Source organism: Narcine bancroftii, chromosome 5 (assembly GCF_036971445.1).
Source record: "Narcine bancroftii isolate sNarBan1 chromosome 5, sNarBan1.hap1, whole genome shotgun sequence".
Classification (NCBI taxonomy): Eukaryota; Metazoa; Chordata; class Chondrichthyes; order Torpediniformes; family Narcinidae; genus Narcine; species Narcine bancroftii.
In genome coordinates this window covers 193,739,309-193,760,393 of record NC_091473.1, presented here as the reverse complement: position 1 = coordinate 193,760,393, position 21,085 = coordinate 193,739,309, and the positions used below count along the sequence as shown (strand labels likewise).

The 21,085-nt window shown below is 48.9% G+C and overlaps 1 protein-coding gene and 1 long non-coding RNA gene across 2 annotated transcripts; one reads left to right on the top strand and one right to left on the bottom strand.

Annotated features, from left to right (window-relative positions):
- Nucleotides 1-1,206: 1,206 nt before the first annotated feature.
- Nucleotides 1,207-18,229, top strand: ecm1b (extracellular matrix protein 1b). Its single transcript, XM_069940528.1, has 6 exons — nucleotides 1,207-1,450; nucleotides 1,849-2,183; nucleotides 3,613-3,999; nucleotides 14,460-14,650; nucleotides 16,971-17,058; nucleotides 17,888-18,229. Exons 1-6 carry the CDS (start codon nucleotides 1,222-1,224, stop codon nucleotides 18,029-18,031), a joined length of 1,374 nt encoding a protein of 457 aa, XP_069796629.1. The 5' UTR covers nucleotides 1,207-1,221; the 3' UTR covers nucleotides 18,032-18,229.
- On the bottom strand, nucleotides 4,983-12,106 carry LOC138764495 (uncharacterized). The gene is made up of 2 exons (XR_011358171.1): nucleotides 11,415-12,106; nucleotides 4,983-6,485 (listed from the first exon to the last, which is right to left on the bottom strand). It is a non-coding gene; the product is annotated as an uncharacterized lncRNA (long non-coding RNA).
- Nucleotides 18,230-21,085: the final 2,856 nt, after the last annotated feature.

The window sequence follows — 21,085 nt, the reverse complement described above, 5'->3', positions numbered from 1 at the left end:
TCATAATAATTTTGAAAATGTGGTAACTGAAGTCCACCCAACGTGTATTTCCATGTAAGTTTATGCAATGCCACTCAAGCTAATTTATCCTTCCATAAAAACTCCCACACTGCCATTCAGATCCTGAAAAAAAGCCCTTTGAAAGTAAACAAAGTATTGACTGAAATAAATATTGAATTTGGGGGAAAATATTCATTTTAATACAATTGACCTGGCCAATCAAAGTTAATGGAAGATCTTTCCATTTAATTAAATCCTCTTTAATCCATTTTAATATAGGCACATAATTTTACTGATACAATGACTGATAGTTAGCATCTACAAACACACTAGTTCAGGAATCTGATGGCGGAGAGGAAGGCGCAGTCCTTGTGCCGCTGGATGCTCGTCTTCAGGCTCCTGGACCTCCTTCCCAACAATAGCAGAGTGAAGAGGCCACGGCCTGGGTGGTGGGGGTCCTCGAGGATAGAGGCTGATTTCTTATGACACCGCCTCTTGTAAATGACCTCCACGGGGTGAAGACTGGTGCCCGTCATAGCGCAGGCTGAGTAGCCTTTTTCTGTCCTGTGCACGAGCCCCTCCGTACAAACAGTGATGCAGTTCTCCACAGTCCCTCAAACTCCTCACACAGCGTAGCCGCTGGCAAGCCTTCCTCATGATTGCATTGGTGTGGAGGCCCCAGGACAGGTCTTTGGAGATGTTGACCCCCGGGAATTTGAAAACTTTCTAGGTCTCCGCTCCACACCTGGACGGAGAGGGCTGTATTTAATTCGAAAATTGTGGTGAGAATGGAATAACTAAACAGGTAAATAGAGGAGAGATGGTGGGGTGGGGGGAGTGGAGGTGGATCAAGGGGTGGAATCTCCCTCTTTGTTTCACACGCAGCTGAGAAACTCTTGGCCCCTGATGTCACATTGGAGTTGAGGGTTGAAGGACAGGTTTCACCTCGATTCCAATTCATTCCCCTTCCCCTCGTCCATGCGTCGACCCCAGGACCCCATCTTAACTTGGTCACCAGGTGGGGGGGGCGGGGTTCCCAGGTTTGCACCCCCCCCCAGAACAAATGCCCGTCTGCACAGCACGATCCCACAGAGGCTCTGGGTGGGGAGAGGGGAGGGGGTCGGGAGAGGGAAGAGGAGGGAGGGGGGGTCGGGGTGCCCTTGAGCCCAGGCGGGACCGGGCGGTGCCGCTGAAGCCGGGGGCTTATTTACTGCTTCAATTATGTGTCGAAATAACTGGGCAAGTTTCCAAAGGGAGGCGGCGGCCGGACTCGGTCACGAATCCCTTCCCCACTCGGGAAGCAGGTTCACGGAAGCAGGTTCACGGTCACATACGGAAGCAGGTTCACGGTCACATACGGAAGCAGGTTCACGGTCACAGCTGGGACCCGTCACCATGTGGAGCCCCTTCCTCGTCCTCGCTCTCTGCGCCCTTGGACGAGGCAACATCGGTAACGGGGTCGGGGCGAGAGGCGGAGATCAACATACAGCGACGGGGAAGGGGAGGGGGTGGGGATGGGGAAAGAGGGTTGAAAACATGGAGTGCGGGAGCGACTATCTCCCTCTCTCCTCCTGCCCCTCTCTCCTCCACCCCTCCCCCTCTCCTCCATCCCTCTCTCCCATGCCCCTCTTCCTCTCTCCCCCTCTCAGTCTGCCCCTCTCCCCTTCTCCCTCCACCCCTCTCTCACCCCTCCACCACTCTGTTTCTGTCTCTCTCTCTCACCATCCCCCCACAGCTTTGCCTGACCCTCTGCCCCCCCCCCCCTCCGACCCCACTGTCTCCCACCACAGATAGGACAGCAGAGCGGGGGGTCCGCTCCCGGACTCACTCCTCTTGTTCTTCACCCAGACGTGTCCTTCGAGGGGCAGGTCGAGATCACTCCTCTACTGTCCCCAGAGGAAGGGGACCAGGCGATGGACGATGTCCCTCCGCAGCAGCCCACCAGAGTGACACGAGAGATCCCACAGGTGGTCTTTCCCCTGGAGCGGCCGGACGCTGAGAACCTGGCCCTGGTGTGCGGGAACCTGGGGCAGCGGCGATCCTACCCGCCGGGCTCCTTGCCCACCACGGGATTCGGCTACCTGAAGCGGCAGGCCAACGCGGTGCACCGGATGGAGGCCGCCTTCAGCCAGTGCTGCGGGGAGACAGAGAGTTCCGATCGGCTCAACTGCACATTGCACGGGGTAAGGAGCTCCGAAGGATGGGGGAGGGGCCTCCGGGGGTGAGGGAGGGGCCTCAGGTACCGGGGGGAGGGGTGACAAGTCACCTGGGGAAGGGGTCTCTGGACAGAGGGAGAGGGAGTTCTCCCCCACCATTGGGATCCCCCTATGCACAGATCCCTGGATCCCCGCTGTCAATAAGAGATTCCACCCTGCATAGGTAGGTCCTTCGGCCCATTGTGCCCCTACTGGCCATGTCACAATAGACCTGCTAATCCTGGGCAGAGGGGTGACCCGGGAAGGTTGATAGAACTTTGAGGGGCTTATATGAGTCAGATTCCTCAGGGGAGCTGGCAAGGTGGATGGTCTCAGTCTTTTCCCCAGGGTCCGGTGGGGGGAGAAAACCAGAGGCCACAGGTTTTGGTGGGGGGGGTTAGTGGAACCCAGTTACAGCACCAGGAACCCGGGGTTCAAATCTGGCACTATCCGTAAGGAGTTTATATGTTCTCCCCATGTCTGTGTGGGTTTCCTTTGGGGGCTCCTGTTTCATCCCATGTTCTGGAGACACAAGAAATAGGAGCAGGAGTCAGCCATTCGGCCCATCAAGCCTGTTCTGCCATTCAATGAGATCATGGCTGATCTGTTGATGGGCTCATTTCCACCTTTTCCCCTAATTCCCCGACCATGTAAAAATCTTCCCAACCTCGTCTTAAATATATTTACTGAGGTCGCCTCCACTGCTTCAATGGGCAGTGAATTCCATAGATAACTCTCACAGAGACTGATTCTGATGGAGGTGGACAGGGTCAGTGGGGTAAAGGGTCACGGGTGTTTATTTGAGCAGTGTGGGCTGGAAGGGGGGTTATGTCCAAAATTAAAGGGAACCTGGGGGTCAGATTTCAGATTTATTGTCAGGGTACATACACAGCATTACATACAACTCTGAGATTCCTTTTCCTGTGAACCACTTAGCAGTAGTGCAAAAAAAACTGTACTCACAAAAAGATAAAATGTAAACAAACTCACTGTGCGAAAGAGAGAGGAAAAAAATTAAATCAAGTGCACGTCCAAGTCCTGAAATGAGCCCCTGATTGAGTTTGTCGTTGAGGAGTCCGACGGTGGAGGGGCAGCAGCTGGTCCTGAACCCGGTGGTGTGGGTCTTGTGGCACCGAGACCTCTTTCCTGATGGCAGCAGCGAGAACAGAGCATGTGCTGGGTGGGGCGGATCCCTGCTGATCTCCGACAGCTGCGTTCCCCGTCAATGTTCTCGATGGTGGGCAGGGGTTTTGCCTGTGATGTCCTGGGCCGTGTCCACCTTCTTCACTCAGAGGAACGAGGGTGGGGAACAAGCTGCTGGGGAAGGGGGTTCACAGTGCGCGCAGGCTTGAGGGATGAGGGACAGCGGGGATGAGGGGGTGGAAAGGGCCCTGATGAACCTGGCCTTGACTTGCAGTGGATGCAGTCCCTGGACCAGTTCTGCGAGGAGGAGTTTTCTATCAAGACCAGAGCCTACAAGTGCTGCAGGGAGCCGAGGGAGGACTGGCACAGTTGCTTCGCCAGGGTTGCTCCCCTCCACAGCTACGAGCCCTCATCGACCGCCTGGGTCTCGGGGTCCACTGCCGAGTGCACCACTCCCCCCAGGCTCCTCTTCCCCCCACCGCAGCCGGACCAGCAAACCATCGGTGAGGTGTGCTGGTGGATCACCCACAACCCCTGGCCCTCCTTGGCAATCAACACCAGAGAGCACCAGAGCAGGTGCACCCACGCTATCAAAGCCCTGGAGATTGGCTTCCGCCGGTGCTGCCTGGGGAACGAGCCGCTACCCTGCGCCCAGCAGACGGTGAGAGAGTGGGGGGGAGGGGATGGAAAGGGAAAGGGGCTAGGAGGGAAGAGGGGGTGGAATGGGTGGAGCAATGGGGGAGAGAATGGAGGGAGGGGGAGAGGGAGAGGGGAGGTAGGGGTTGGAGTGGTGAGGAGAGGGGGAGGTAGGGGTTGGAGTGGTGAGGAGAGGGGGAGGTAGGGGTTGGAGTGGTGGGGAGAGGAGGGGAGGAGAGGGGTGGGGGAAGAGAGGTAGGGGAGGGGAGGGAGAATTAATGAGGGGGAGAGGTAGGGATGGGGTGACTGGGGAGGAGGGAAGAGGGTTGAAGATTCCTTTACTGTTATGTAATAGCATAGAGCATGTAATATTACACAAAATGGCCTCTGCCTGTCAAAAGGCAGACAGAGTCACTATTATTGTCACCCCCCCCCCCCCCCCCACCCTATTTACAGTGAGAGAGAAAGAAAATCAAAAGAAACTCAGGCACTGAGTGTGTCCGTGGACCAGCCTCCAGTGTTCCCACGGCCGCATGGTCTCCTGTCTGGTCCATCGGCCATCTGAGCTCCAGGTCCCAACCTCCGACGCGATCAGGAAGTCTCCAGCAGCCGAGGTCCCTCCTCGCCCTCAGCACCCTCTCAAATTCCAGCTCCGATACCTAGTTCCCACAAGCTTGTGTGCATCGCCCACTAACTGTAGTTCTTTCAGCCGCTGAGCCCCTCGCTGGTCCGCCGCCGCGGTCACCATCCCCTCTGCTTCTCAGCGGGGGTTGGGGGGAGTGTTTCTCCCTGTCTCTCGTGCCCTGGACCTGTCCCTGCTCCTCTGGAGTCTGCAACCCTTCATTGAAATTCCCACCTGCTGCAGCCACCACAGATCGTAGAACAGTATTAGCCCTTCAGCCTTTGATGTTGTACTGACCCAAAAAAACCAAAACTCTTCCTGTTTATTTTTCATCTAAGAGTCGGGCAGTCCCCAGTGTCAGAAATAAAACTTCTCACACATGAGTCTCTTTAAAACTGATGACACGATAAGCTTTATTTACAAGTCTGCAGAGTTGGACTCAACTGGCTTCTCACCAGTTAAGCCCCGATACATACAGTGCATTGATTTTTATACCCTTGTTGTTTGCCCTTCCCCTACTTATTAATACTGTTTTAATTGGTTAGTATTGCAAAAGCATTCTAAGTACAACTGCATTTTTAATTATCATGTTCGTTACGTACGCTGCGAACTCTACATACACTAAATTCTGTTTCTCACCCTTCTTATCAATCTTTTGTCTCCTGCATGTCTCTCACTATGACCATGAAAAGATATGTTTAAAAAAAAACATATCCAGCTGAACCTTTTGTCCTTGGCTGCTAGTAAGCTCCCTGTCCGTTCTGGCTTCCCTTTTTATGATTAATCATCACATTTTAACTTAAGCCATTTTAACCTAAATTCTCTATATATAACAATCCACCCCTTTCTCTCTTTAAAATGTGTGTATTATATATATATGAATGGGGATTTTAACTCGGGGAAGAGAAACGTTTCATGATAAATTAATCTCGTGCTGAAGTAAAATTCTAACGGGGTCTCCCAGTCCCCCTGGTTGCATAACCTGTTGGACCATGGAAATCACCAGGCTGCGTAGACAGGGAATAATACAGGGCAAAACAAGTAGGAGGAATAAAATACCTCCGATGACCCACAATTGGTTACATTAAAAGTTCCTGCAATTCTAGTTGCAAGATCAACAAAAAGGTTATCTCCCCCAACTGCGTGACCGAAACTTTCATGGTTATTTGGATGGACTCGAACTAAGTCCGGCTGTCTTAAAGGGGCAGGCACTTTCGAGTGTGGAGTGGAATTTCTTATTGGAACAGTACGCTGGTGTATGCAAAACCAGAGTCCATCAGGGCATGGTGGGCCTGAGTCACCCTTCCAACCGTTAAGAGGGAAAGGAGTGGTATTAGGAATCTGTATATAATGACCCATATTATTTCCTTCTTTTTCCACACAAGGGGTATATGGATGTTGGGTGGTATTTTCTGCCCAGCATTTCTCAGGAACTGAAGTATGGGAAATAAAATTACCCTCCTTTCTTCCCCAAAAGTGGTCCTGAAACAGGACCACTGTGTCTCTGCATTTCTTACATTTCACACCTGATAAAGACATATGCAAACTAAGAAAAATCAAAGAACATAACAATAACATTGTGAATCAAATCTTTCTGCGAAATCGCAAGGTAAGAGGTTTTTTTCCAGGAACACAAGTCCAATCTGAGTTCGTATCAGGGTCCTGAGGCGCCTCTACAGGTCCCTTAAATCTGGATGCGTGCGTCCACCCCTTCTCTCTTGTTCGTGCTGCAGCCTCTGTAGTTAAGAGAACTTGGTATGGACCTTCCCACTGGGGCTGGAGTTTTTCAGTTTTCCAGGTCTTGATGAGAATCCAGTCTCCTGGTTCCACTTTGTGTAAAGAAAAGTCTAGAGGCGGTGTTTGTGCCAATAGTCCTCTCTTTCGTAAATCTGTAAGAGAGCGTGACAGTGCCTGTAAATAGTTCCTAACAAATATATCCCCTTCCCCCAAGGTGGGACACCCCTCAACTGTACTCCAGAAGGGAAGCCCAAACATCATTTCATAAGGGGACAACCCTACATCTTTTCGTGGGGCAGTACGAATTCTCAATAAAGCCAGGGGTAGACACTTTATCCAAGGCATTTTAGTTTCCACCATTAATTTTGTCAATTGCATTTTTAGGGTTCCATTCGTACGTTCAACCCTCCCTGAGCTTTGTGGATGCCAAGGGGTATGCAATTTCCAAGAGACCTGTAATGCATTACAAATCAATTGCTGGATTTTTGAACAAAAATGTGGACCCCTGTCTGAGTCTATAGAATCCATTATACCATATCTGGGGATTATCTGTTCTAGGAGGAGGCGAGCTACTGTAGAGGCTGTAGCATTTACTGTTGGGAAGGCTTCCACCCATCGGGTAAAGTGATCTATTACCACCAACAGATACTTCCATCTTTGGACTTGAGGTAACTCTGTGAAGTCGATCTGGATACTTTGAAAAGGGCGTATGGCTAATGGTTGACCTCCCATGGTCCCTGTCCTCATTATCTTCTTATTAATTTTTGTGCATAGGTGACAGTTCTGCACCTCCTGTTGGGCCAAGGTGTAGATTCCCTTACACACATATTCTCGAAGCACTGTGTCACATAAGGCTTGGGTGCATTACAAATCAATTAAAATATTGCGAGTTATTTCTTTATTTAGAACCATTCTTCCATCTGGTGTCTTCCATGTTCCATCAGGCAGCTGGCTTGCGCCCAGCTGAGCCATGTCCTTTTCTTCCTTAGCAGTGAAAATGGGAGCCTTCTTTATGCCTTGTCTTATTGGGATTAAGGTCAGCAAACGGACTTCTTGTTGCATGGTTGCCCTTTTGGCTTCTTCATCAGCCAGTCTGTTTCCAATTGCTGTCGGGTTATCTCCCCTCTGATGGCCTGGTATGTAGACCACTGCTATTTCCTGGGGTAATGTCAAGGCTTCTAAAGTCAGAGTAATCATCTGTTCGTGTGCCAATTCCTTTCCTCTTGATGTAATTAGACCACGCTCCTTCCAGATCTTACCAAAGGTATGCACTACCCCGTATGCGTATTTGGAATCAGTGTAAATCGTTCCAGTTTTCACTGCCAGTATTCTGAGGGCTCTCTGCAAGGCATATAGTTCACAGGACTGCGCTGACCAGCTTCCGGGTAGTCTCGTGGATTCTACTACTTTCCAAGTATTTCCTTCTATTATAGCATACCCACTTCTTCTCATTCCGTCAACACATCTGGCGGAGCCGTCAATGTAGAATTCATATCCTTCTCCCAGAGGAGTATCGCAAAGGTCTTCTCGGGTCGTGGTCTGAAGATCCGTCAACTCGACACAGTCGTGCTCCACCTCTCTCTCTGTTTCACTGCCGTATAAAAACTGAGCTGGGTTGCAGCTATTAATCTTTGCAAACTGTAGATCTTCTCCGACTATTAAAATGGTTTCATACTTTAATATGCGAGAATCAGTCAGCCATCGATGGGCAGTTTGTCAGCCCATCATGACACTGGGTCCATCATTTTGGAAAGGAAAGCCACTGGGTGTCGCTGACCGCCTTTTTCCTGTGTTAAAACTCCCACAGCTGTTCCTTGGTTATGAGTGACAAATAGCTGGAAGGGCTGTTTTAAAGAGGGCAGAGTGAGTACCGGGGCTCGTGTCAGGCAATGCTTCAAGTCCTCAAACCATCCCTCCTCCTCCTGGGTCCATTTCAATGGATATTCATTTTCATTTGTCAGCTTTTCATACATAAACTTCACCAACGCTGAGTAGTCCTCTATCCATAACCTACAGTAACCTAAGAGTTCCAGGAATTGTCTTATTTCCTTCTTATTACGGGGTAACGGCATTCTAGTGATTCCCGCAATCCGTTCAGGGGTAATCCGTTTCTGTCCTTTACTTATCTGGTGTCCCAGATATACCACAGTTCTCTCAACGAACTGTAACTTGTTCCTGGACACCCGTAGACCCTTTTTCCCCAGATAATTCAAGAGTCTAATTGTATCTCCCCTCATTTCTTGTTCCTTGGGTCCTGATAATAGTAAATCGTCCACATACTGCATTAGTTGGGAATCATCAGATTGTGGATAGTCCGCCAGGATTTGTTCTAGCATTTGTCCAAACAGGTTCGGAGATTCAGTGAACCCTTGGGGCAATACAGTCCACCGAAGCTGTCTCCGTCTACCTGTCCATGGATTTTCCCATTCAAACGCGAACATATCTCTACTTTCCTCTTCTAATGGACACGTCCAGAAGGCATCCTTCAAGTCGATAACACTAAACCACTCATGGTCTGGGGGAATCCGACTCATAATAGTATAGGGATTAGGCACCACTGGGTGGCGGGTCTGAACAATAGCATTCAAACTTCTTAGATCCTGAACTAGGCGATAGGATCCATCTGACTTTTTCACTGGGAGTATAGGGGTGTTATAGGGTGACATGCATTCTTCTAATAGTCCATCTCGTATTAGAGTCTCAATTACCGGCTGTAGCCCTTTTCTCCTTTCCAAAGAAATAGGATACTGACGTTTCCTTACCGGCTGATGACCTGGTATTAATGTGACATGTAAAGGTGGGATGTCCAGACCTCCTCGATTTCCCTCCTTATACCAGACTCTCTCGTCAATCTGCCGTTCATCCTCTTCCTTTAAAGCGCAGAGGTGGACTCGCACTTCTCCGTCCACAGGGAGAGCACCCAAACCTAGGAAAGCCTGTAAGTCCCTTCCTAGGAGGTTAAATCCAGCCGACGGTAATAACAAGAGGTCTTGTACCCCTTCTCTTTCTTCCAGTTTCACTGTTACTTGGGGAATTATTGATACCATTCTGGGAGCCCCTTCTATCCCAGAAATTGTCAAATTACTTTTTACAGGCTCAGTTCCGATTGGCACAGTTATTACACTACTTCTTTCCGCTCCTGTGTCCACCATAAACACCACCTCTTCTCCCTTGGGACCAATTTTTAGTTTTACCAGGGGTTCCCTCTTATACTTGGTCCCTAACATTTGGAACCCCTGACACCCCTAATCTTCTTCCATAAGTTCGAGGGCACGCAATTTCCTCTTGTATCGGGGGCATTCCCTCTTAAAGTGTCCTTCCTCATTGCAGTAATAGCACTTAACGAACCTTCGGGGTCTTCCCTCTCTTGGATATTTTGGATTGTTTAGAGGAAGGTTTTGTTTTCTTTCCCCTCTGGATTCGGCATTCATCTGTCGGATAGTCTGTACCATAACCTTTGTCGCCCTCTTTTGATCTTCTTCTTCTCTCTGCACATATACTTTTTGCGCCTTTTTTAACAGGTCGCTTAGGGGTTTTTCGCTCCAGTCCTCCTCCTTTTCTAGTTTCTTTCTAATGTCCTGCCATGATTTGGAAACAAATTCAATTCGAATAAGCTGTTCACCCATTGGTGTACTAGGGTCTACGCCCGCATACTGTTGGACATTCTTTCTCACCCTCTCCAAGAAATCAGTAGGGGACTCGTCTTTCCCCTGGTGGTTCCCAAATGCCTTGGTGAAATTGTGACCCTTTGGCACAGCCTCCCGTATCCCTTTAATTGTCCACTCTCTATATTGTCTCATACTTGCCAATCCCTCGTGTGTTCGTTTGTCCCACCTGGGTTCATTTAAGGGATATTTTTGTTCATGGGGTCTGGGGTCCCCAGGTTGTTCATATTCCCACATGAGGAGGGCAGCCCGTCGAATCATCTGCCTCTCCTGGGGTGAGAATAATGTTTCCATTATTGCCTGCATCTCTTCCCACGTATATGTGTTTGGTCCCAGGAATTGGTCGAGCTGTTCGGCCAGTCCTATAGGATCTTCCAATAACTTTTTCATTTCTTTCTTAAATCCCCGCACCTCTGTACTAGTTAGGGGAACATTCACATATCCCGTTCCCCCTCCCGGTCCTCCCATAGGAACTTCCCTCAGGGGATTTAGGCTTATTGAAAACTTTGATGGTCCTGGACCAATCTGGGATCTTGTCCAGGGTCGGTTTACCGGTGGAAGTTTAGGGTCCGACTCCCTTAATTCATTCTTTTTTTCCTGGCCCCTTTCGGGGCAATCAGATTCATCACCTTTCCCCTCCGGTAATGAGCTTTCCTCGGGCGCAGTAGGCACCGGGGGAATATAAGGAGGGGGAAGGTTGTCCAGAGGTTCCCACTTCTTTTCTCCCGCTACCCTCAATTTAAAACATTTTGTTAAGGATCCTGGCCAGGGAACCCAACAAAATGCATACGCTGACTCTTCTTGATTCACCTTTGGTCTCGAATTTACATATATGTTTAATGCTTGTCTAACCCAATCCTCATCAGATCCAAATTTCGGCCACCAGACCGAGGAACCTTTAATAGGTTGTTTCGACCAAAGGAGACAATATTGAACCATCTTTTTCTTGTTTTTGTCTCGATATCTTTTACTATCCCAATTTTCAAACATTCTCCCCAAAGGGCTGTCAAGGGGAACTCCCAGGAATTGTCCTGAATTTTCAGACGAGCCCTGAGATTTTGATCCTCCCATTATCCCACCTAGATCCGTTTATTGTTGCTGAGGACCCTCTCGTTCTGGACCCTACTCCCTTCTTCTCAGACGCCTCGTCGGAGGTACTGTCCCTCCTTCGGTTACCGCTGAGGTTTCCCTGGGGTCGACCCCTCTCTTCTCGGCACTTCGTCGGAGGTGCTGTCCCTTCTTCGGTTACCGCCGAGATTTCCCTGGGGTCTATCCTAGAGTCCCACGACAGGGTCCTCACGCCACGACAAAAGCTCTATACCTGATCTATTACGTTAGGTTTTTTTTATCCAAACAGGTGTATCCCGTTACACCTGTTACCCAATCCCCACACCACAATCGTAAGTCGTCACTTACCGGTGTCTTCTCGGGGATTGAACCGTCACCCTTCTCCTCTCCGTCTTGTCGTGTCACCTTGTCCGGATACCACTCGCTCAAGCCGCCCGAAGCGACGAGCAAGGGACTAGGAGCCGCTGAACTCAGCGGGGTGCACCACCTCCGATGTTCCTCTTCTCGCCTCCCCTCACGGCTGGAGTGTAGATCCCGGACGAGCCCCCATTTGTCAGAAATAAAACTTCTCACACATGAGTCTCTTTAAAACTGATGACACGACAAGCTTTATTTACAAGTCTGCAGAGTTGGACTCAACTGGCTTCTCACCAGTTAAGCCCCGATACATACAGTGCATTGATTTTTATACCCTTGTTGTTTGCCCTTCCCCTACTTATTAATACTGTTTTAATTGGTTAGTATTGCAAAAGCATTCTAAGTACAACTGCATTTTTAATTATCACGTTCGTTACGTACGCTGCGAACTCTACATACACTAAATTCTGTTTCTCACCCTTCTTATCAATCTTTTGTCTCCTGCATGTCTCTCACTATGACCATGAAAAGATATGTTTAAAAAAAAAACATATCCAGCTGAACCTTTTGTCCTTGGCTGCTAGTAAGCTCCCTGTCCGTTCTGGCTTCCCTTTTTATGATTAATCATCACATTTTAACTTAAGCCATTTTAACCTAAATTCTCTATATATAACACCCAGGTTATGAACATCTGACAAACGGATTGCGCACAGCTTCAGCAGTTCGTCGGCTTAAGTCCGATCACAATTTCGTTAACGATCAAAATCGGTGCCATATCACCTGTACTACAGTGCAAGAAAAGGCTCAAAGCTTTTTCAATGATTTAAAAGCTGCTCATGTAGCAAGTTCCAATTTGTTCGTAACCCAGGGACTCCCTGTACAACAGTGGTCCGCAACCTTTCTCTTCCCACCCACATCCCACTTTAAGTAATCCCCGCGCCATTGGTGCTCTGTGATTAGTACGGGATTACTTAAGGTGGGATGTGGGTGGGAAGGGAAGGTTGAGTATCACTGCTCTAGACCCAATTGTCACTGAAATATTTTGCTGGAGAAAAATTGTCATCGGCCCATTTCCTTTTGGAGTTATGAAACAGTGCACATAACGAGTCAATGAGGGATGATTAAAACAGTGCGTTTCAAACTTTTTCTTCCCACTCACGATCCCTTTCTCATCACAGAGCACCGATGGCATTGGGAATACTTAAAGTGGGATGTGAGTGGAAAGGAAAAGGTTGCTGTACAATAAAACCCCCGGTATCCGGAATTCACGCAACCGGCAGCCTCAAGTAACTGGGAAAAATAGCGAGGAAAATAACTTTAAAAAAATTAAAATAAAATAATAGGTAAAAATTATGTGAGTTTAAAATTCTGAAAGTAAATGCTCTCTGAAGTAACACATAAACCTTCGAATGAAGTTGGATGAAACAGCGATGGTATCACCCAGGATGAAGAGCTGGTCAATGCCGCTCGCTGTTGGGGCGGCTCCCTTAAAGTGTTTCCTCATCCATGCTGAGTAAGAGTCACCCCAGTCAGTGGCTTTATCTGTAAACTTGGGATGGGAGGGGTTATTTATCTGTAATGTTATTCTTTATCTTTGGGGCAGCTCCATGGAGGGGGAGGAACCTGCAGATGCAGCGGCGGTTAAACATTTTTGAAGAACGTGACTGAAAATAAAGTAAAACGCTTTAAGATTTATATATTCATGCAAGTGAAGTTTGATCAGTGTAAGTACAATGTAGTATTTTTGTCTTTTAAGCTGTTTATTCTTAATACAGGTGTATTAGTTAGGCATCGGAAGAGCAAGTCTCAAGCAACAAGAAAATACACTTATCCGGCATCTACCAATCCTTATAGGTGCCGGATACCAGGGATAATATAACACGTTATATTACCACAATGTGACAAGGCAGAGAGAAAACAAATACAGTAAAAAAAATTCCCCAGTATCTGGCACTTACAGGGATTGTGGGTGCCGGATAAGCGAATTTTCTGGTTGACTGAGACACACTGTTATAATCCCGAACTAATACACCTGTATTCAGAATACCCTATTTAAAAGACAAAACCCAGTGTAAATGTAAAATATTCTGGAAAAAAAACTCAGTTTTGTAGTATTACAATTATGCAAAGTTAATTTTAATCAGGTAATTCCCGTAACTTTAAATTCGAACTCTGGCCATTGGCGCTGTAACTACCTAACCTAATCATAATTAAACCCCCCCCCCCCACCCCTTCAAGTTTACAGATAAAGACTTCCTAATATATGAATAGAGATAAAGGCGCTTACAAGGCAGCGATAGAAACACTTTGGAGAGTCATCCCAGCGGCGAGAGGCATCGGCTGGCCCTCCATCCTGGTTGCCGCCATTTTATCCCAGCGGCAGCTCCGGGCGAGGCACGACCGGGGCGCTCCCATCTTCAACCAAGGGTTTGCATGTTGCTTCAGAGAACACTTACAATTTTAAACTTTTATTTAAAATATTAGTTACTTTTTAATTTTCAAATTTTAAAAACCTTTATTAAATTGAGGCATACAGCATGGTAACAGGCCCTTCTGGCCCAAAAACCCAATTACAACCCCCGGTACATTTTCAACGGTGGGAGGAAACCAGAGCCCCCATGATAAACCCATGGAGGCATGGGGAGAAGGTGGAAACTCCTTACAGATGGCACGGGATACAAGCCCCAGTCCCAATCACTGGCGCTGTAAAGGCATTGCGCTAACCGCTACGCCAACCTAAACCTGGTGCTGAGAACGGCATGGTAACAGGCCTAAACGGGCCTCCCATCAATCATTTATTTATCCCTCTCTTTTCCTGCCGGTTGCTTGAGTTTCTTGTTGATTGAAGGCCAGATAATGGGGAATCTAATGGATCAAAGGATACGTATTCCCAGTTGATGTTCATCTCTCTGTCAAATGAGAGGCCCAAGTGGGTGCACTGGGACCTGGGGAACTCCTCCCCGGATCCCGCCCCCATGCACCAGAACGAACTTCTGGCGACTGCCACAGGCCAACTGACCGTGTCCCCGGCCACAGTGGTCGGAGGTGTTGTCGAGTTTCTGCAGGGAACTTGGAGGGGCAAACCCATGCTGCCTGAAGACTGATGCTTGCTTCAGCGAGAGGGCGCGTAACCACGGCTGGGAGACTCATGCCATCAGCCTGGCAGCGGTGAACGAAAGCACCATGCAGAAGCTTTGCAAAACTCCCTTGCGAGTGGCTGGTCGAGGGTAAGAGCGGGGGCTTGGAGTGGATTCTGTGACGCTTGCCTGATTTCAAAAGAGGTTTTCATGGATTGGGCAGTAAGGTTGGTGGGGGGGGGTGGGGGAGATGCAAAGGTGAGGCCTTAACTGAGGGCAGAACGATACATCTCTGGGAAGGGAAGGGGATGAAGGGGAGGCCTTTACTGAGGGCAGAACATTCGGTCTCCGGGAGGGGAAGGGGGTGAAGGCGAGGACTCTACTGAGGGCAGAACATTCAGTCTCCGGGAGGGGAAGGAGGTGAAGGCGAGGACTCTACTGAGGGCAGAACATTCAGTCTCCGGGAGGGGAAGGGGGTGAAGGGGAGGCCTTTACTGAGGGTAGAACATTCCGTCTCAGAGAGGAAGGGCTCAGGCCTGAATAGTTGGTAATATCTCTTCAAAAAAGAGTGAAACATTAAGGTCTGCAGACGCTGTGATCGAAGTAGTAGAGGGTCTCAGCCCCTCTCGCAGCGACCACAGGTGGTAAGTTGCCAACGTTTTGGGCCTGAGCCCTTCCATAAGGAATAGGCAGGATGAGCAAAAGACCAGGAAATCTCAGAATAAAGACGGTGCCGACTGGGGGGCGGAGACCAGCCCAACAATCAGCTTTGGGGATGATAAGGGGAAGAGTGAGAAACGATTGTTTGTGTGAAAGGAGATGGGGTAAAGGGGGGGGGTGGGGGGGGAGAGAGAGAGAGAGAGAGGGAAAGTTGGGGGGAGGGGAAAGAAATTGGGGGGGCTGGTGGTTTTTAATGAAAGCCGATATTAACGTTGCAGGGTGCCCAGTTGGAAGATGACGCGTTAAAATTTTTAAATTTAGGTATATAGCCGGGCCACCCAATTACACCCCATTAACCTACATTCCCAGTATGTTTTGAATGGTGGGAGGAAACCGGAGGCCCCAGGGAAAACCCACGCAGACGCGGGGAGAACATGCAAACATTTCACAAACCGTGCAATTGGCGAGTGCCCAGATGATGTCGTTTCCCCAATTAGCCTCCACTTTATCTCCTATGGACGCCATGTGATCTACTGAGTTCCTCCAGTGATTTGACCGCTTGTACTGAGGTTCAGTAAGATTGTGCTGTGGGCAGTTTCGGCAGGTAAACCCATGCAGAGAACATAGCGGCAAGATCGGTGTAGGGAGTCCCAGAGAGACGGAGCAAAGGCCCGCTGTATCTCGCTACTTTGGGGGTTCAGTCAGGTGTCCGGCCATGGCGCGTGATTTCCTACTCGTGAATCTTCGGGAGAGATTGTAGCCGGGGCGGGCTGAACTTGCAATGGGTTGGTAGACGGAGTCGACGGAGGGGAGAGAGAGTTTGCATGGCGGTCTGAGCCGTTCCTTTTAGTCATTGACGGTGTAGTTCCCGTCCTGCGCAGTGATGCAACCTGAAGGGATGGTTTCAGTGCTGAGGGGCACAGGGGGACGTGCCGGGTTTCAAGATTCTTCTATCGTCGTGTAATAAAGCAGAACATTTCCTTGAGTCGACCGTAAGGCAAAGATATGCTATTGGCAGAAATTGCCAGAAGCACCTCTTACAGTCAAAGAAAGAGAAGCAAATGGGAGCTCCCCTCCCCATCCAGAGTCCATAGATTTGGCTCCAGTGCTCCCACAGCTGCAGGGCCCGGTCCAAACCTTCAGCCACCCCGAACTCCTTATCCGAACCTCCAACACGATCAGGGAGCCCTCAGTGCCCTCTCGCATCCTGGTTTCAATTCCTGGTGCACCTTCAGCTGGTCTCCAGCTGTCCCTTGACCGCAGTCCCTAACAGCCCCGTGTCCAGCATGGGTTCCTTGCCTCGAGCCGCCAACACTCCCCCCCCCCGCCCCGCCTGTGTGTTCTTCAGCTGTGGAGCCCCTCGCTGATTGTCATCCCGTGGGTCGTCTCCTCCATCTCAAACTGTGGGGAGGGTGGGGGGGGGGGTCTCCCTGTTTACTGATGTCCTGCACCAGTCCTCAGAGTCTGCAACCCCTTTTGGCTGCTGCCAACCATGGGTGCCGCCATCTTGGGCCCAGACTCTGCGATCGCGGGATTTTGAACCACCGTCAACTCCTTTCACGGGCCGTTTAAAGCCTGTGTATGAAGCTGACGGCAGTTATAATGGGCCATTGGACCCCATGGGAAGACATGGAGTCCATGCTCTCCGCAGATCAGCACCAGTTCCGGAAGCTCTGGCATCTTTTCGAGCATTTCCCCAGGGGTTTGAGGAGTGGGGAGGTCCTGCTGAACTCTCTGGATCGTCATGTGGCTGGGTGGGAAGAGTCGGAACAAGACGGATAGTAATGGAAACTCCCTCCTTATTTCACAGGCCCGAGAACCTTCTAGTGACAAAAATCCGGAGGAAATGCTGCAGATTGGAAACGATCATGTTGAAGGTTAACTGTGGGATCAAAGAGGTGAGGGTACACCGTGCTTCCAGTTCATTCCCCACTCCCTCTGTCAGAACCTGGAATCTTCTCCAGATCAGTTCCAAAACCTGGATCCAGGATGAATTCATTATAGACCAGGTTCAGTGGGACGGAGCGGAGGGAGCTTCACTCTGTGTCTGACCCTGGGAGTGTGTGGTGGGAAGGTGCGGAGGGAGCTTCACTCTGGGTCTGACCCCGGGAGAGTGTGACGGGATGGTATGGAGGGAGCTTCACTCTGGTCTGAACCAGGGAGTGTGTGATGGGATGGTGCGGAGGGAGCTTCACTCTGTGTCTGACCCCAGGAGTGTGTGATGGGACAGTGCGGAGGGGGCTTCACTCTGTGTCTGACCCCGGGAGTGTGTGATGGGACGGTGTGGAGGGGGCTTCACTCTGTGCCTTACCTCGGGAGTGTGTGATGGGATGGAGGGGGCGTCACTCTGTGCCTGACCCCGGGAGTGTGATGGGATGGTGCGGAGGGAACTTCACTCTGTGCCTGACCCCGGGAGTGTGTAATGGGACGGTGCGGAGGGGGCTTCACTCTGTGCTTGACCCTGGGAGTGTGTGATGGGACGCTGCAGGGGGGCTTCACTCTGTGCCTGACCCCGGGAGTGTGTGATGGTACGGTGTGGAGGGGGCTTCACTCTGTGCCTGACCCTGGGAATGTGTGATGGGTCGGTGCGGAGCAGGCTTCACTCTGTGTCTGATACCGACCAGAACATTAGGGATTGAGAATCAGATTCCTTTCACTGGTGGTTTCTACTGAAGTATGAACCCTTTCCCCCTCACCCCAAATGAACACATGCTGTTTTGTTCACAGAAAACACATTTTGTCAATAATGCGTGTGGCCGCTTTGCTGAGGAGTGGACTGATTATCTGGCCTGCTGCACGCAGGACACAGTGTCTTGCTTTGACACAAGATACTTGGCACGCGTTGAAGTCTTCTTGAAGACTGCCCCGTGACTGAGAGGTGGAACACAGCAGCCCCTGTGATACAATAAACTCGTCATCATTATCGACACCGCGTGCATGTTGGGAAATGCTTTCTCTTCTGGGGTGGTAAATTGCATTTTTAATTTCAGTTTTGTTTTCTGGACGCCACGCTGACTCGTCTCGCCTTCACCTTGGTTTAAAGGCAATAAAAGTATTCTTCAAACAAAAGCGTGTGAGCCATTATTGGTGTGAGTGCAGGGACCACTCGCTCCGTGACTCCGTCCTCCACTCCCCCTTCCCACCAATCACTCCCTTGGCACCTCCCCCTGTGACCGCATGAGATGTTCCACTTGCGCTCACACCTTCTCCCTCACCGCCATTCCGGTCCCCAAACAGCCCTTCCTTGTGAATCTGCGGGGGGGGGGGGGGGTGGGGCATCATCAACGGCATCCAGTGCTACCACTGTGGTCTCTGTGGAGTGACTGGGCGCAGACCAGGAAATCACTTTGTCGAGCACCTCAGTTCTGTCTGCTGCCGTAGTCTGGATCCCCCAGTGGCTGCCCATTTCAATTTCAATTCCCCTTTCCCGTTCCCTTACTCATGGGTCTGCCCATGGTCCTAATGCACGGCCGGACTGAGATTGGAGGAACAGCACCTCATCTTCCGTCTTGGCATCATCTAACCAGATGGCATTAACATTGACATCTCTGGCTTTTGTTAAACCCTCATCCCCCCACTTCTTTTTCTCCCTGTCACTTCCCCCCCCCCCCTCAGCTCTGTCTCTCTCTCCCCTTTTCCCTCTCTCTCTTTTCACAAGAGCCTCTTAACATATCCACCTTTTGTTGGTCTGGACTCCTCCCCTGGCCAGACTTCAGTCTTTATTCTTTTTAAAATTTGCTTCTACCTTGAAATGCTGGTAATATATCTTCACCTGTGGTGGAAGCTGAGTTCCTCCAGCATTACTGAGCGTTTTTACTTCAATCACAGCACCTGCAGACTTTCGTGTTTCACTCAGGTCTGGTATCTTTGCTACCGTCCTGAAGCTGTTGTTAATGTCTGAATCCTGGTCCTTAATAGAACGTTACTGCAGGATTATTATTTTCAGAAGGAAAAAGCATCTGGTGTTGGGATGCAGGATAGCTTAGACGTTGACTCGAAAGGGAGCCCTATCTTGGCTCAACTGACGGTGAGTCAAAGTGTGGGAAATAGACGAATTCAAGGTTGCCACGCAGGTTGATAGGATTGTTAAGAAAGTCTATGGGATGTTAAATCATAGACCAGCAGCAATAGAAATTTTCCAAGCTGATGGTATCTTCAAAACAAGAATTTTTAAAATTAATAATAAAAAAACTTACTTAACTCGAAAGCAGAAGTTTTCAAACTGCCCCTCCCCCTAAACTCACAGATCACTTTAAGTAATCCCTAGGCCATCAGTGCTCTGTGATTAGTAAGGGATTGCTTAAGGTGGGACATGGGTGGGAAGGGAAGGTGGAGAATCACTGCTCTAGACCCAATTGTTACTGAAATATTTTGCTTGGGAAAAATTGTCATTGGCCCATTTCCTTTGGAGTTCTGAAACTGTGCACATAACGAGTCAATGAGGGTCAATTAAAACAATGGGTTTCAAATGTTTCACTCAGACACCTTAAGCGTGGTATGTGAGTATATTGTGTGGGTGTGTGAAATTGCAAATCATTATTGTTCAGCACAATTCTGAAGAGATGTTTTTAAAGTTCACTTCAAAATATTTTATGTTGAATCTGAGTCTTTAAATTGCTGTTCAAAAGTTTCTAAAACTCACGAATTCTTGTAGATTTGCTTTCGTAAAAATATTTCTTCATATGAATTACTTTCTCACAAATTCCCCTCTCTTGCGTGGAGGTTTCGGAATTTGTGTTTCACGCAGTGATTTCACCAAACCAAGCAGGAGTCAGACAGAATAACTATCAAAATGGGTTTGATCCAGAAACAAGAAGGATCTTGCTTTCTTCTACCCAGAATTTGGTCAGTCACAAGTGGCCATTACAATCGCCACAGCATCACTGCTCTCCCTGGACAAGGAGAAGTATCAACTGTGCCCATCTCACAGAATGTTACTACAATTCTGACTCCAGATGAATCTGTGGAATATTAAAGATGCCATCTTAGAATGTTGTAATGACATGATGTGACATCCTGTTGGCTTTTGTTTCAAATTTCATTTCCTTTTGAAAACAAAAAAAAAAGACTCATGGCAACTGCCTTCCTGCTTGTTTATACAGATTATCTAACAAATGACTGCTTGTTTGACAAGGTATCTCTCTGACTGTTTGGAGTCCCAAATCCCAAAAGGTAATGAGAAAATGCTTCTGGTCTGTCTGCCCAGACCAACAAGCAGAATGGCTGTGTGTTACACAGGTGCTTCTGAGCAAACATCCATTGTCTCTGGACTTTCAAAACCATAATCCAAAATGATTACTGCTTTGAATTAAGAGAGACTTTGTCTTCAGAAGACCTCTCTTATCTGATAACATTAATGTGTAATTGTCTTTCCCTGCTTCCAAACCCACAAAATCTTTACTCTGCAGACTCAAGACAGAGATGCCGAAGATGTCGAATGGAAATAAAAGCGTCTGCAATGGAGACAAAAAACAAACTACGACAAGTCAGCAAAAAGCTTAGGGCCACTGCACAACATGACACAGGGAGACTCAGAGATTCCAACACTTCGGACAAAAAGGCCACTCTTCTGGAGGAAGTAAATCCAAGCTCTTACACGGTCAGAACAGAGGAACGTCAAATACTGAGGAGGAATCGAAAGAGCCTGCTGAAAATGGAAGAGAAACCGCAGGAGCAGACAAATGCAGAAGATCCAGCCTGCACAACAACAGAGGAAACACCACCAGTGCTAGACTGTAATGGACCAGCAGAGCCGACACAAGCACCTGTGTTAAGAAGATCACACACGTTATCAAAGCACCCGACAGAATGAATCTCCAAAAGAAAAAGAACTGCACCCTTAAAAGGCTGATGTTGTGTGGATGTTTGTGTTGAACTGTAAATTGAAATGAATATTGTATTAGTGTGTCATGTTTTTGGATTAAA

Coding starts and splice junctions, on each gene's coding strand:
- ecm1b (XM_069940528.1), top strand. CDS start 1,222: ATGTGTCGAAATAACTGGGCAAGTTTCCAAAGGGAGGCGGCGGCCGGA. Junction 2,184..3,612: donor TCAACTGCACATTGCACGGG/GTAAGGAGCTCC, acceptor CTTGACTTGCAG/TGGATGCAGTCCCTGGACCA. Junction 14,651..16,970: donor TTGCGAGTGGCTGGTCGAGG/GTAAGAGCGGGG, acceptor CTTATTTCACAG/GCCCGAGAACCTTCTAGTGA.